Source organism: Caretta caretta, chromosome 9 (assembly GCF_965140235.1).
Source record: "Caretta caretta isolate rCarCar2 chromosome 9, rCarCar1.hap1, whole genome shotgun sequence".
Classification (NCBI taxonomy): domain Eukaryota; kingdom Metazoa; phylum Chordata; order Testudines; family Cheloniidae; genus Caretta; species Caretta caretta.
Window position 1 is genome coordinate 25,862,185 of NC_134214.1, and position 16,046 is coordinate 25,878,230.

The 16,046-nt window shown below is 39.7% G+C and overlaps 1 protein-coding gene across 4 annotated transcripts in view; it reads right to left on the reverse strand.

Annotated features, from left to right (window-relative positions):
* The window catches only part of ARHGEF26 (Rho guanine nucleotide exchange factor 26), a 118,567-nt gene that overhangs the window by 57,229 nt on the left and 45,292 nt on the right, over nt 1-16,046 (reverse strand). For all 4 annotated transcript variants that reach the window (XM_048864738.2, XM_048864739.2, XM_048864740.2 and 1 more), the window contains exons 7-10: nt 7,789-7,941; nt 7,148-7,277; nt 5,265-5,339; nt 2,872-2,961 (exon numbers count right to left, since the gene is read on the reverse strand). In XM_048864738.2, coding sequence (XP_048720695.1) covers nt 2,872-2,961; nt 5,265-5,339; nt 7,148-7,277; nt 7,789-7,941 — 448 coding nt within the window. The remainder of the gene's footprint in view (nt 1-2,871; nt 2,962-5,264; nt 5,340-7,147; nt 7,278-7,788; nt 7,942-16,046) is intronic.

The window sequence follows — 16,046 nt, forward strand, 5'->3', positions numbered from 1 at the left end:
GCAATTCTAAGAATGTCATATGGGGGCCTAGAGATTATTTTATAGTTTAAATTATGTATATTTCTAAGAAAGACAGTCTCAAGATATTCAATTATTTTATACCTAAAAAGGGCTTAACTAAGCTTTTATTTGCTATTAACTCAACATACCTCAAAATTGCTTTCTATGCCAAATAAATTCAGCATATGGTTTCCTAACAGGTTAGATTCCAGAGAACACTTGCTTTGACTTTTAAAAATATTTTTTTCTAACTGTCAAATATATGCAATGCTGAACACAGAATGTCTTCTTCCTATATACAAGAAACAGGCTCAGCATAATAAAGTGTATTGAAACTATGCCAAGAAAAATCAGCCTTTTACAATCAGACTGGCAAACTCTCAAACCACAGCTAAATTTTAAACCACCAAGGAGTCATGTTTAAGATATACAGAATGGTACTCTAGCAAAAAAGCTAAAGAATAAAAGTTGCTTGTTTTATTCCCATGAAACTGATGAGAGGGGGAAGTTGCAGTATACATTCTAGAAGAGGGTACACTGTAAGAGATTGATCCTTCTGCCTAAATCAAGAACAACAGATTATGGACATCTTTTGTGGTGAAAATAAAGAATATAAGCCATTTACAGTGGCATTGTGAGAGCCTTTTGGCTATATAAACTCCTAGAAACTACTCAGACTTGAAGGCTCTGGAATGACAAATCTGAAAAGATGGTCTCCCAAATCTCTTGAGAATATTATCCCAAGGTCGTTAGTGAACTTCATGATCACCTTACAAAGAATTTCTTATTGTTTTTGTTATTGTAAGTGAATATTTACACCCTATTTTTCTATTTTTATTGGAAATATGTCAATAAAAATGCTGTGGACCCTTTGAAAAGTCTTGCTCCAGAGTCATGAACTTTCCCTAGCCAAGATGGGGGTACAGAAATCCTTTAAAATACACAGACTTTTAAAAAAAACAATACACAAAATGGTACTTTTGTCACTGCATTAGTAAGAAGTATTCTTGAGAAATAATGTCATCCCATGGGTATGATATTCCACTTACAAAATGTTGTTTTAAATGAACATTTTTGAGGTACAAAGAAGATTTTTTTTCTATATTGTTGATACTTTGAAAATGCCACCAAAAACTTTGTAAATCACATTTGACTCTTGTTCGATAGGCCACTGATGAAGGAAACAAACACCACAATCTGTAACTTTGGTTGTACTCAAAAGATTTGGAAAATATCACTATCATATGCAGCCCTTTTAATAAGTACTGAACTCTAATCATTTTAATGAGTTTAACACAATATGTCAACAGGCAAAACAGCTGTGAATGTAATAATGTCTGATACTTGTTTTTTCCTGCTAAACAATATATACTTTACCACTTTTAAAATATGTTTTAGTTAAATTATTACAGTATTTTTAAAATGCACTACACTTCTCATAGTATCTTCTTAGTTTATTGAAAATATCCAAGAGGTGACAAACCCAGAAAAGGTAGGGAGAAAGAAAGAAAGAGACAGAGAGAAAAAGACCAATGAACAGTTCTATATCTCATCTGTGTTTGAACACTTCTACAGAACTTCATGAGTTAAAGAGACAAGGTGAAATCCTAGCTCCACTGAAGTCAATGGGAATTTTGTCATTAACTTCAACAGGGGGGCAAGATTTCACTGACAGTGAGACGCCTTCTGTCCGAATATCCTGGTTTTTATGTCAGGTTTCAGAGTAGCAGCCACGTAAGTCTATATTCGCAAAAAGAACAGCTTATGCTCAAATAAATTTGTTAGTCTCTAAGGTGCCACAAATACTCTTGGTTTTTATGTGTAACTCGTGTAGGGTGACCAGATGTCCCGTTTTTTGGGACTTTTTCTTATATAGGCACCTATTAGAATCATAGAATATCAGGGTTGGAAGGGATCTCAGGAGGTCATCTAGTCCAACCCTCTGCTCAAAGCAGGACCAACCCCATCTAAATCATCCCAGCCAGGGCTTTGTCAAGCCTGACCTTAAAAATATCTAAGTAAGGAGATTCCACCACCTCCCTAGGTAATGCATTCCAGTGTTTCACCACCCTCCGAGTGAAAAAGTTTTTCCTAATATCCAACCTAAATCTCCCCCACTGCAACTTGAGATCATTACTCCTCGTCCTGTGTCATCTGCTACCACTGAGAACAGTCTAGATCCATCCTCTTTGGAACCCCCTTTCAGGTAGTTGAAAGCAGCTATCAAATCCCCCCTCATTCTTCTCCTCCGCAGACTAAACAATCCCAGTTCCCTCACCCTCTCCTCATAAGTCATGTGTTCCAGACCCCTAATCATTTTTGTTGCCCTCCGCTGGCCTCTTTCCAAATTTTTCCACATCCTTCTTGTAGTGTGGGGCCCAAAACTGGACACAGTACTCCAGATGAAGCCTCGCCAATGTCAAATAGAGGGGAACGATCACGTTCCTCGATCTGCTGGCAATGCCCCTACGTATACATCCCAAAATGCCACTGGCCTTCTTGGTAACAAGGGTACACTATTACCCCCACCCTTTGTCCTGTTTCTTCACGGTTGCTATCTGGTCACCATACTCAGGTGAGTAGTGTTAACTTGTGTAATTACTTTTTGTTTAAAGCTCTAGCTGCTTGGTGTTCGTAACTGAGATATGGTTAGCAATGGCATCTGTTGCTCTTTGAGCATTCACAGCCTCAGCTGCTCTCAGGAGACAAACTTTTAGTCTTTTGTTGAAAGGTCAGTTCAGCATCATGGCTTCTACAGTCCCCAGCTAATTTGCTTCATTTTCTCTGGCTGTGAATCTGTCAGTCTTAAAACTTAAGGAAAGGCAAAAGTTCTGCACATGCTAAATGAGTTCATGAATGCAAATATCATACCTTGATTCTAAATTCCAGCTGGTTGTTAATTGTGTACATCATTTCTGTCCTTTCCATTTTTCGAGCCCCTTCGTTGCATAAACGGACCAACTGGAAAGAAAAAGGAAAAAAGTGTTCCTACTTTAATGTATTTAGATATTGCATTACTAGTTTTTCCTTTACATGGCAACTTTTCTGTGGAAATGCATACCACTGAAGAAGCAAGAAAATCAAAGAAACTGATTTTTTTTTTTTACAGTAAACCACAAAGAGGATTGATTATTCCACACAGAGCAGTACAAGTGGCACAAAGTATCTAACTCAAAAGGATCGCAGATCTTCAGTCCAAAAAACGTAATGGGCACCCTGAGAGAACATAAACTCTAACTCTGGCAAGTTAAGTGAGTTGTATAGTTGTGACCCAATGTTATATGCTGCCCTTATAACTGCAGACATGCAAATTGTTTATTGAAGGACCAAGGCAAACGTTATGATGCTCTTTTGGCAAGCTAAGGAAGGTAGTATTTTACAAAACTATTCACTCATGCTTTAGAATGTGATTTGAAAATTTGTCATATTCCTCTAGAGCCCCACCCACCCCACAAAAAAAAAGGGAGGAAGATCAGGCATCCAGATATGTTAAATGGAAAAAATAAAATATACTCCTTAACCCCTTCCATGGGCTCCCCAAAAGTCAATGGGCCCCTTCTTGTTTCTCAATTCCTGGAAGGGGAGAGAGATATGTCTGAGCAACAGCATACTCCATTGATTCACTCAGTTCCCCAGATCCTTCCAGTACCACAGCAATTCAATGAAAAGGATAGCTAATGTACTGAATGCTAACACCATGACTCCTGCTAATCCCTGTCAGTGTTGAGTGGTGGAGAGTAGGATGAAAGTAGGAACACAAATCAATTGAGTCTGTCTGGATAGCATTCTCTAGGCTAACTTGCAGCATCAAAAGTCTAGAAAGGACAAATGAGCCTTCCAGCTTTTCAAATAGGAAAAAAAGCTCACTTTTTATTTTGCTATAATTGTTGTTGGGCAGATAGGAAGCAGCATGTTAGCAAGTTAGGCTGTTACATTTTTAGTGGATTTTATATAGGAGACAAATTAAACTATTTTGTTGCACACGACTAGGCAATGAATTCAGTGCAACAGCTGAGTATTTGAAGACTATGGGGACAAAGCCCTTATACACCAAGCTCTAGATATCCTTCCCTGAGAAAAAAAAATTGTAAAACATTTGTTCTACAGGAGGATTTTTATGAGTCAGGGATAAAAGTCATGCTTATTGGGTATAGTTAAGCAGCATCCGGAGAAAGAGGTATGAACAATATCAGTCAGGCAAATTCTCCTCCCCCTTCTCCTATTCAGTCTGAATACTCTGTACACTACAAGAAGTTCCCACAATAAAATTCAAGTGTGTTGGCCGCAGTATTGTGTTACTGCAGCAGTTCAGAATTTTTTCTGAGAAACAGAATCATTTAAATGTGAAGCTGATCTGTCAGTGACTGTTCCTGAATAAAGCAATTTGACATTTTCATCCTTCATTACTCTTCCACTTTAAGAGAAGAATTGTCAATTTCCATGCATAAATAATTTAAATGAGCCAGGAATGCTCAGAGCCTAAGGCAGTGTCTAGCCCTAACATGTAGGGAACCTTATTTCCAATAGGGGTATGCCCAATCCATCAAATTTAATGACATTCATTTGTGTACTGTAGGGTCTCAAATTCTAAGATCTCAGAGGCTAGTTTCTAGATTTCCATTTCAAACTGTCTCTCCCTTTATTTCAAAAAGCTTTTGAGGCCAACAGTTTTCATTGTGAAGTTGGAAGTTGTCACCAATGCCAAATTCTAAAACCTCATTATCAGCTTTAAAAGAAACCCATTGGAGGTTATTACAGAATTAATTATGGGCAATATTTATGATTTGGGTATTAATGGATTGCTCCTCTATTGTTGCGTGTACTCAATACTTGTTCCAAGCTGAAAAGAGATTTTCAACACAGCTCTTATTGACTGAAATGGTTTAATTTCATTAAAAAAAAAAAAATCCTTAAATGTTGTTAGGAGCTCCAGTTTTCTAACTCTGGAAAATCCATGGCAGTTTCCAGGCTTTGGGTGTTGTACCACTTTCCTTTTTTTGGACAATGACGGGAGAATAGAACCAAGTTGTCCAATTTCATTATGAAATGCATGATCAAGAAAATAATGAAGGAGGTAAATAATACATCAAATAAGTGGTGCTATATATAATAAAAATAAGGGGCCAAAGCCATTTGGAAAAACAAAAGTGAGCATGTCTCAGATTGGCATATTGAATTGGCCAAAGCACACTGCACAACTGAGGAGGAAGAGAGTCTAAATAGAAGCAGGTTGGCTGTGTAGGATTTGCTTTTTAAAAACATACCTTGCTCACTTCTTTTAAGGCTTGTTTGCAGATCTCATATTTTGGTGAATCTTTAGGGGTTTTCTGGCAGATGGTCTGAAATAAAAGTCAATCAATTCACAAAACTGAAATCTGTATATTGTTAAATCTAAAATCAGATGAATACAGAATTACAGTACAATTAATGAAATTAAACATGGAGGGGCAACATAGAAGCATATTTTCCTACCAGCCAGAACTCAGTGCACATGGGGTGTGTACCTACTTATGTGCTCTTCAGGAAGTGCAGCATGCCGATACCAATTTATGGTCTAATGCTGAGGGAGGGGGTAAGCCACGGACCTGCCTGCTTGGAGCACCATGTCCTCCTAAAGGCCCTGGAGAGAGCAGAGCCTGTGCTCCCTTTCAATTGTCTCTGTCCCTTAAGACGACCATGGAAAGTGGGGAGGGAGGGAAGCTCTTTGCACCCTTTATTCCTACTGTATAAAGGTTCAACATAATCCAATCACTAATGTTCAAAGCACTGTGGAACTTTTGCTGAAAGCTGGCTAACCACGTCAGTTGGTCATGAAAATAAAGTTCGGCCAAAATAAATATCAATATGTATCAATATGTTCCTAACAATGAAGGGGCTAAATTATGTTTTTGGTAGAGTTACACAAATATTGTAAGACCTTTAATGTGAAACCATTCTTCAGGTGCAATTATGTTTTTACAGTCTGAATGTCAGAAGAAAATCATACTTTTCATATTACAATTTAAGTGAAACAATGAAAACTCACTATAAAAAGAAAAAATTTCAACATAAAGTTTAGAAATTATCTCCCAGAAAAAACTGTTTTGTAATTTTCCATTCTGTTCAGCTTGTTAGATGCTTTCATACCTGAAGAATAGAAGTATCCTGAATTTAAATAGTTTGGATTTTTTCTTTTTTTAAACAAACACAGGGATTTACTGAACAGTAGAGTAGGGCCCATGTGGCCAGGATGTCTAAACTAGCAACTGTAGATATATATAAAGGACTATTATTTAATCAGCCACTGTGAAGTATTGAACACATCCCCATAGTTATAGCAGTATTCACGATTACAGAGGAGACTGACCTGTACAAGTCCTGATCTGGGTCCTACTAAAGCCAGAATTCAGGTGTGGATTTTAATCCATGTAATTGGCAGCAGTGCAGATCACATTCAGTCCTGGCATCCAAACCAAAATGCCACAGACTTCATGAGTATGTATGTTTCCATCAGATTTCCACCTCTGCTTCCTAGCAAGCTCCCTCACTGTAGGCTCTCCCAATCACTGCAGCTGTCTGTTGGGAGAGAGATCCCCACACACCCCACCATAACAGGCTGGTTACTAGCTATGGATGTAAAAGAGGTTTCCCTCTAGTGGCTTCCCCGCCGCATTGAGGGCAGAGGAGAAATTACTAAAATTGTTGGCTACGGATCAGATTGTGACCCCCTTAATTTTCAGTGCCAAAAGGACTATTCCTGTGAGAAAAGTGGGGTGCACAGTCTGGCCCTAAAGGAGGAGTCCTTTAGTCTGCATGCAGAAAGCCTATGTTTTGAACTGAAGGACCAGGTTCTAGGCCCAATTCTGTATGTATGCAACTTCTATGGTAGTTGTGTCTTAACTTTGACTTCGACATACAGTTTCATTAGAGACTGGTGCCCAACTGTTTGACTTGATCTTCTACACAGTTCCTTGGTCAGTGCAAGTGCAAATAAATGCCACTACCCACTTCACAATTTTCTCTTTGTTGTTGACAGACCAGTTTATACAGCCACGGCTCCAGTCTAAACAAAGTAAGGTGGGAATGGGCCAATAACTAAAAAAAGAAAGGTTGCTTAATTTCCAAGGACACAATATACAGATAAAAAAAAAAAAATCTCTGTTCTCACATCCATCAGCAACGGAAGGCGTGTAACCCTCTGCATTGGAAGAATGAGGAAAGAGATCATAGGTAAATTCCTGCAGTCTTCATGGGACTCAATCCGTGACAGCATTTCTTTGAAGGCTGGATTTGTAGCTCTGAAGAAAAAAAAAGAAACCACAGGTTTTTAAAAGATTGCTTTAATTTAGAAATGTGAATTTCTCTTTTCAAATAGCAGTGATGTCACTAAATCAGAGGAAGGGCAGTCTGAGGGAATCTCATCCTTTTAGTGTTCGACAGTTATATTTAGAAATATTATACAAATATAACTGATATTTAGATACATCAGTGCACGCATACACACAAAAATCAACAAAATGCAATATATGATACAAAGGGAAAAGTATAAAAGCATTGCTATGAAGAAACTAGTAAAACTGTGCTTGTCAATGAAGACAATTTAGTACATGACTGCAAATAGGATTGGACTCTACAGCCAAGTATATTTTCACCCTCAATTACATCAATGGAATTAAACATGTGCTTTAAAATAAGCATGTGCTTAAGTGATTTGCTGAACTGGAGCCCAGATGTTATGCTTTAAGAAATCCTGATTGCTGCTGTTAAGGGGATGATTTTAAAACATGCATTTTAAGCATAATTTCTTACAATAGTTTCTGGAGCGTTCGCTGTTGGTAGACTTCATTAGTACAGTATTTCACATATGGGTCAAATGTTGATGCAGTATGCTTTTCAACAATATCACTAATATCCTCTATGAAGATATTGTTCTGATGCCTTGCTTCAAGTTCTTTAAAGAACCTGCAAAGGAAGAGAAGAAATTACCAATTTCACTAAACATAATTCATAATGGTTTGTCTCTTGTAGCATTTCAAACTTTACCTGACACGATATGGGATCATTTCACAGAACTTTTAACCACATAAACAAACAAGGGGCAATACAGGGACAATCTGAGAAATTTGGGGACTCTGTAGGGGAGGAAAAGATTAACTGATGTGAGATCTTCATCCCGTGGGCTCAACTGTCCCTGTATTTTTTGCACAATATATGTAAAGGAAATGTGGCGCAACCCATCAGACTCCAGCAGAAGCAAAGCTGGTCAAGTTATTTTTCACAAACAGTTAAAACAGAAAGAGTACTACTAATAGGGTTGCAACGGTACTTTTCAACAATACGGCTGAAAAGGAAGTGAAACTACTTGAAACACAACATCTATGGTTCTATGAGTACTGAATCTTTTCTCCTTGTAGTAATGGACGTGCAATAGCATAGCTGCAACAATAACCGGAAAACTCCACATCAACTTAAAAGTCAACTACAAAACTAAAAAGAAAAAATTAAATTAAATTGCTGGTTGATGTGCTGAATGACCTGGTAGAGTTCCCACCCTGCTCCAAATAGAGCACACGCTACCTGCTCTATACCATTCAGCATACCATTGAAGTCAAACCCAGAAAGGAGATACTGAAGCCTAAAACTTAGGTTGACCTAAGCTACGTCACTCACCGGCATGAAAAATTCACACCAGAGACACAGTTAAACCAACCTAAGCCCTGGTATAGATACTGCAGGGTTGACAGAAGAATTCTTCCATCAACCTAGCCACCACTTCTTGAGGGAAGGGATTTACTAGAGTGATGGTAAAACCCCATCTGTCGCTGTAGCAAGTGTCTACACTACAGTACTGTAGTTACTGACAAAGCTGCTGTGATAAATGAAGGGGGTTGGGGGTAACTCCCTTTTATGGACTCCCAACCAGCCAGTAGCTATAAAATTCCTCTTAATAGCTGTTCTCTAATTGCTCTACCTGTAAAGGGTTAAAAAGTCTCACTGCTATGCATAGGTAAAAGGAAGCGAGTGGGAACCTGGCCAAAAGAAACAAGGGAAGGTCTAGAACTTTTTAAAATTGAAACAAGACTCCCCTTTTGTCTGTCTGTTGTTGTTCTCCCGGGGAGAGGTGGACAGGGCAACAGCTATGCTGTAAGACGCTTGGACCAGGTATGAAAAATCATCAGTATCATACCTAGAAACTACTAATTTAAAACCCCAGACATGTAAGTAGATCAGGAAATGTCTAGGAAGACGCAATTAGATTTATCCCTTTTATTTTGTTATGGCTTGTGGATTCCTCTGTGCTAACCCCAGGTGCTTCTGTTTTGCTTGTAACCTTTAAGATGGACCTCAACAAAGCTATTCTTAGTGCTTAATTCTTATAGTGGCTCTTTTAAAATCTAGCAATAGCCTGAGTTCCCAGATGTATTTTCTTTCTTTCAATAACATTTATTTTTTTAAGAACAGGATTTGGATTTGTGTGTCTTAAGAGGTTTGTGCACATGTTTAATTTCCACCCCCCGCCCCTTCTCAGCTCTTCCCTGAAGGGGTGGTGGTGTGAAAGGGCTTGAGGGTACGCCATAGGAAGGAATTCCCAAGTGTGCCTTCCTGGGTTCACAAAGGAGTTCTGCACTTGCATGGTGGCAGCATCTACCAATCCAAGGTCAGAGAAAAGCTGTAACCTTGGGAGTTTAATACAAGTCAGGAGTGGCCAGTATTGATTTTTAGAATCCTTGTGGGCCCTCACCTTCTGCACTCAAAGTGCCAGAGTGGGGAATTAGCCTTGACAGCTGCTGAAGAATATGGTTATAAACATATATTCAGCGTCGACTCCCTTGCAGTTTTTCTCTATTGATAGCGCAGTCTTTCCTGGCTGTAATGACACGCCTCCAATTCTAAGAGGCATAATCTCACTGGAAAGCCTCTAACTCCTGCCCCTCTCATTTCAAAGGATGAGATAATATAATATAAATCAATGACAATGTACATTAAGTATTGTCCATGTGATTTGGAGAAGAGTAGTGGCTGGCAAAGAACACCAGTCTGCAGTTCTATCTCCTACTACATATGCTGACTTACTCATTGTGAACCGGTGGTTTGCCAAAAGAGTCTCTGGAGGCCTTCAGAATTCTATTAATCAAGCAGGACAAGTTTTCAAGTTGGGTCATCTACTATGTTATGAACTACAACATTCAGATTTAAAGTACAGACCAACCTAGGTGCTGTCATGATCCACGGATATCGAACCCAGATCCGCAGGGTTTACAGGAGTGGCCAAGCTCCAACCCTGTACCTGTCAGCTTGCTGACAACTGCTTATCTGGGACCCATGAAACCCAGCCCCAGTTTGTGGCTCCACCCCTGAGGTCCTACTGATGGAGTCCCAGAGCAGCCAGCTGGACCAACAGGAAGCTGTCTAAACAACTGGGCTCCACCCTGCTCCACATGTTGACTTCCTGGCATCCTGACCAAGGTTGACTCTTGGCATCCGACTTGTGGTTCCTGACCTCCAGTTTGTCTCCTGCCTCAGACTCCCTCGTATCCTGACCAGGCCTATCAGTCCTGACTCATGGTTCTGATCTCAAGTTTATCTCCTGCTTCTGATCTCCCAGTATCCTGACCCAGCTGACTCTTGACTCCTGTCTTGTGACTGTGGACTCTGGCTCTGACACCACTAGGTCTGGCTGCCTACAACCCAACTATGACAGTTGCAGGCAGTGACTAGAAACCATTTCCACCATTTTTGTAGTTGGTAGAAACTCCTGTATAAAATTAATCAGCAATATGCTAAGAAATGATGAACTATGACATTTCTTCCCATTTCATATTCTGGCATGCTGAAAAGATCATAGAATCATAGAAGATTAGGATTGGAAGAGACCTCAGGAGGTCATCTAGTCCAACCCCATGCTCAAAGCAGGAGCAACCCCAACTAAATCACCCCAGCCAGGGCTTTGTCAAGCTGGGCCTTAAAAACCTCCAAGAATGGATATTCCACCACCTCCCTAGGTAACCCATTCCAGTGCTTTACACCCTCCTAGTGAAACTGGTTTTCCTAATTCCAACTTAGACCTCTCCCACTATAACTTGAGACCACTGCTCCTTGTACTGTCATCTGCCACCACTGAGAACAGCTTAGCTCCATTCTCTTTGGAACCCAACCCCCCCTCAGGTAGTTGAAGGCTGCTAGATGTTTGAACAAGAAAATTATCTTTATGTTTTAAAAATTAAATCATATTTTTGGCATCAGGTGCTCAGTCCATAATCCTTTCAGGGAACAGTAAAAATCTAGGGTAGGAATGTTTTAGAAGATAAGGGAAAATCACACTTATTTAAAAACAAAAAAACAACCTACCTAGAGCAGCAGGCTATTCTTATACAGAGTGCTATGAATCAAGATTCGGATCAACAGGTTCCCTTTGTGCATCCAGCTTACTATAGCTTATCAGTAAACCAGCTACTTCAATAAATCCTTTAGGTTTGAAGATTAAAAATTAGTTCTGATCAATCACAAGAGCTGCTCATCACAAACTGTGTCTGGCCTTTTAATACCAGAAGACTTAAATAAAGTGTTGCTGTTTCCTTTAAATCTAAGAAATTTTTCTGATTAAACTTTGAACCCATTTAAACTAAAGTCAGACAAGACCTTGAAAGAGGGTCCAATTCTTTCACCATATCTTTGGTAATTCAAATAAATATCCAACCTGTAATTCGCTAATGTAAGTCAGGCTGCCTCTTTTTTAAGGGCTATATAAATTTATTTAGAAAATGCATCTTCATTGATTTCTTAGATCAAGGAACAACAGACTAAGCTTTAGTCAATCCTAACTCCCTAACGAGAAAGGAAGACTCTCTCCAAATGCTTGTTGCTTTAATTTGGCAGCTCTTTGTTAAGAGCCTTTCTACGTTTTAAGCTGATCATTAACCTTCAGTTAAGCATTACGCAGGAACAGTGCCTTGATATTTGTGCTGGCAATTTGCTCATGCTATGTTTTCCTGCTAATATGAACAGTTTTAACCCCTGATTTACCATCACAAATGCCATCACAGTTAATTGATATAATTCATATGAGCTAACTACTGTAGAGGCCAAATCATTTAGACAAACAAAATTCTCACAGACTTCAGTGGGAGCTTTGTACAAAGCAAACAGGAATTAGCTCCAGCTAGTAGCTCTGAGCGCCCTAGAAGGAACCAACACCTTAAATCAACCATTTCATTTTGGCAAACATTTCCTCTCAAATTAACCACAAGAGTTACTGAACAAGACTGAAATTTGAAGACACTTGGCAGTTGAGTATGCATTTACGTGGACGCTTGAGTCCTTTAACCAGGATAATTTAGGACTGGATCTGTCTCACATTAGGACACACTAAAGTAAATCGGATTGCTTCACAAGTGGTCAGTTTGTACTTCTATTTCTCCATGTGCTATTGATTAAAGGGGTCTCTAAGTAGGGAGGTAGACAATCAGTACTTAAATTTCCTTATCCTATGTGCACTATTTAATATGAAAACTACAACTACAGCAAGAGAATATAACTCGGACATCTCTAGGTATAACTGGGTCCTAGACTGCTTGTTCTGTTTCCTTTGCTGTTGTAAATTAGGGCTCCATTCTTAGAAACATTGAGCATTGTTGCCAGGTGCTAAGCCTTCAATTCCCAACCAAAGTCACTGGCAAATGGAGGTTCTCTGCACCTCACAGGAGTGCTCTTCACCTTGTAGGATTGAGCACTCAAAAGATCCTTTTCCATCCTCATGTTATTTAATGTCCTCCAATTCTTAATCCATAAAAAGCCATGAGAAACAGGCTTACTCTGTATGGATTCAGGGAGATGTGGGGCTCTTCTGGTGTCTCGGCTTTTTCTTCACTGGTTGTCTAGCTAAGTACAAACATTATTCGCTCTCCTCTGCTCCCTGCCCCCAAAGAAAAATTTCAAACTGCCCACTAAAATTATTTCACTTATGTCTTTCTCCACCCAGGTTCTTATTGTTTAAATGACAGCATATTTATTGTTTCACACAGGGGACTAGGATGCGCATCATGTTCTAACATGCTAATTTCTTCTACAAACAATGTAATAGTTTGGTGGACTTTTCAAAATCCTTCCACCAATTTCTGAGATCACCACTAAACAATGGGTCAGATCCTCAGCTGGTGTAAGTGAGCATACCTTATTGACTTTGATGGAGCCATAGTGATTCATACTAGCTGAGATCTGGCCTTAAAATAAATAAATAAATAAAAATCACAAGTCAATCTTATCACTAGGAAGGTTTTAAATTAGGGCTGTCAAGCAATTTAAAAAATTAATTGCTATTAACTGCTCAATTAATCGTTCTGTTAAACAATAACAGAATACCATTTATTTAAATATTTTTGGATGTTTTCTACATTTTCAAATATATTTATTTCAATTACAAACACAGAATACAAAGTGTACAGTGGTCACTTTATATTTATTTTTCATTACAAATATTTGCACTGTAAAAACAGAAGTGTGGTGGGGCAGTGCCCCACCCTCAGGCCAGACTGGGCTACAGCAGGCCAGAGCGGCTACATAGACAGGCAGTCAGAGAGGGCCTGCAGGGAGCCAATCAGGCTGAGCAAGAGGCAGCCAATCAGGGCCAGGCTAGGCCCTATTTGAAGGCTGCCCAGGTGAGAGGCAGTCAGTCTCTCCCACACTTTCAAGGGAGAAGGTCTATCTCCTGAGTGAAGGAGACCAGCACCCAGAACAGCGCAGTACTGGCCAGGCTTGGGGGAGCTGAGGCGAGCTCCAGCCCAATACCTGCTAGGCTGCAGGCCCTGATAGAAGGGCCCACAAGGTGCAAGGGGGCCGAAGGGGAAGCGGCCCAGGGAGGAGAGACGGACAAGGGGAGCGAAGGAGGTCAGGGAGGCTGCAACCAGAGGGTCCCTGGGCCAGGACCCAGAGCAAAGGGCGGGTCTGTGTCCCCTTCTTCCCCCTTGTACTATACCCGGCTGTTAGAAGTAGCCATAGTGGACTGCACCCGACCCCTGATAGAACGGGTTAGACTCTGGGGATGTGGTTGGCCACTGCGGCTGGGGTGAAGCGAAAAGACTGCTGTTAACCCTCCCGGAAGGGGGTGAGAATGGACTTGGGGGCACTGCTAGAGAGCAGTGTCCTGAAGAGGATGCCACAAGAAGGGAGCAACACAGATCCAGATGGGACACCACCAGTAGAGGGCACTCCACATGGCCTGAGCCAATTCCCAGAGGTTCCAACAGGAGGTGCCGCAGTGGTGAGTCCGCACCCCGTCACACAAAGAAATAGTATTTTTCAATTCATGTAATACAAGTACTGTAGTGCAATCTCGCTCATGAAAGTTGAACTTACATAATTCTACATCTGTACAAAAAACCCTGCATTCGAAAATGCGTAAACTTTGGTGCCTACAAGTCCAATCAGTCCTCCTACCTGTTCAGCCAATCAAGTTTGTTTTCATTTGCAGAAGATAATGCTGCCTGTTTGTTGTTTACAATGTCACCTGAAAGTGAGAACAGGCGTTCACATGGCACTGTTGTAGCCGGCAACACAAGATATTTACATGCCAGATGCGCTAAAGATTCATATGTTCCTTCATGCTTCAACCACAACTCCAGAGGACATGAATCCACGCTGAAGACGGTTCCGCTCGATAACAATCCAAAGCAGTAAGGACCAACATATGTTCATTTTCCATCATCTGAGTCAGATGCCACCAGCGGAAGGTTGATTTTTCTTTTTTTGGTGGTTTGGGTTCTGTAGTTTCCGCATCTTGGTGTTGCTCTTAAGACTTCTGAAAGCAAGCTCCACACCTCGTCCCTCAGATTTTTGAAGGCACTTCAGATTCTTAAATCATGGGTTGAATGATGTAGCTATCTTTAGAAATTTCACATTTCTTCTTTGCATTTTGTCAAATTTGCAGTGGAAGTGTTCTTAAAATGAAGATGTGCTGGGTCATCATCCAAGACTGCTATAACATAATATATGGCAGAATGTGGGAGAAAAACAGAGCAGGTGACATACAATTCTCCCCCAAGGAGTTCATTCACAAATGTAATTAATGCATTATTATTTTAACGAGCATCATCAGCATGGAAGCATGTCCACTGGAATGATGTCCGAGGCATGAATAGGTATGAGTCTTTAGCATATCTGGCACGTAAATATCTTGTAACACCAGCTATAACAGTGCTATGTGAATGCCTGTTCTCACTTTCAGGTGACATTGTAAATAAGAAGTGGGCAGCATTATCTTCCATAAATGTAAACAAACTTGTTTCTCTTAGCGATAGGCTGAACAAGAAGTAGGACTGATTAGCGCCTACAAGTCCAAAGTTTTACATTGTTTGTTTTTGTTTGAGTGCAGTTCTGTAACAAAAAAATACATTTGTAAAAAGCACTTTCATGATAGAGATTGCACTAAGGTACTTGTATGAGGCGAATTGAAAAATACTATCTTTTTTACAGTGCAAGTATTTGAAAAAAAAGTGAGCACTGTACACTTTGTATTGTGTAATTGAAAATGTAAACCTAAATATTTTCAATTGGTATTCTCTTGTTTAACAGTGCGATTATTTGCAATTTTTGAATTAATCGTGCATTAACTGCGATTGACAGCTCTATTTTAAATATTTATTTTTTAAGCTAGACAATAGGGATATTAGAGGCTTGATGTCAGTTTCCCATCTCAGTTATGCTGGTATAAATCTGGAGTAACCCTATTGACTGCAATACTTATGCTACATTTACACCAGCATAAGTATTGCAGTCAATAGAGTTACTCCAGATTTACACCAGCATAACTGAGATCATTATCTGCTCCTTCGTCTTAAGAGGCATTTAACACATTCTGATTATCTAAGCATTGTTCAATGAAACCTAGAGTTATATCATGCTTTATTATTATTTACTGACGTCCCTATTCAGCACTTCACATGTTTCAAAAGACTTTACAAATTTTCTAAATTCCTGTAAAGTATTAGCCCCACTTTACAGATCTGGAAAATGAGACAAGTGATTTGCCAACGGGAACATAGTAAATCTATTGCAGAGACAGGATAAGAATG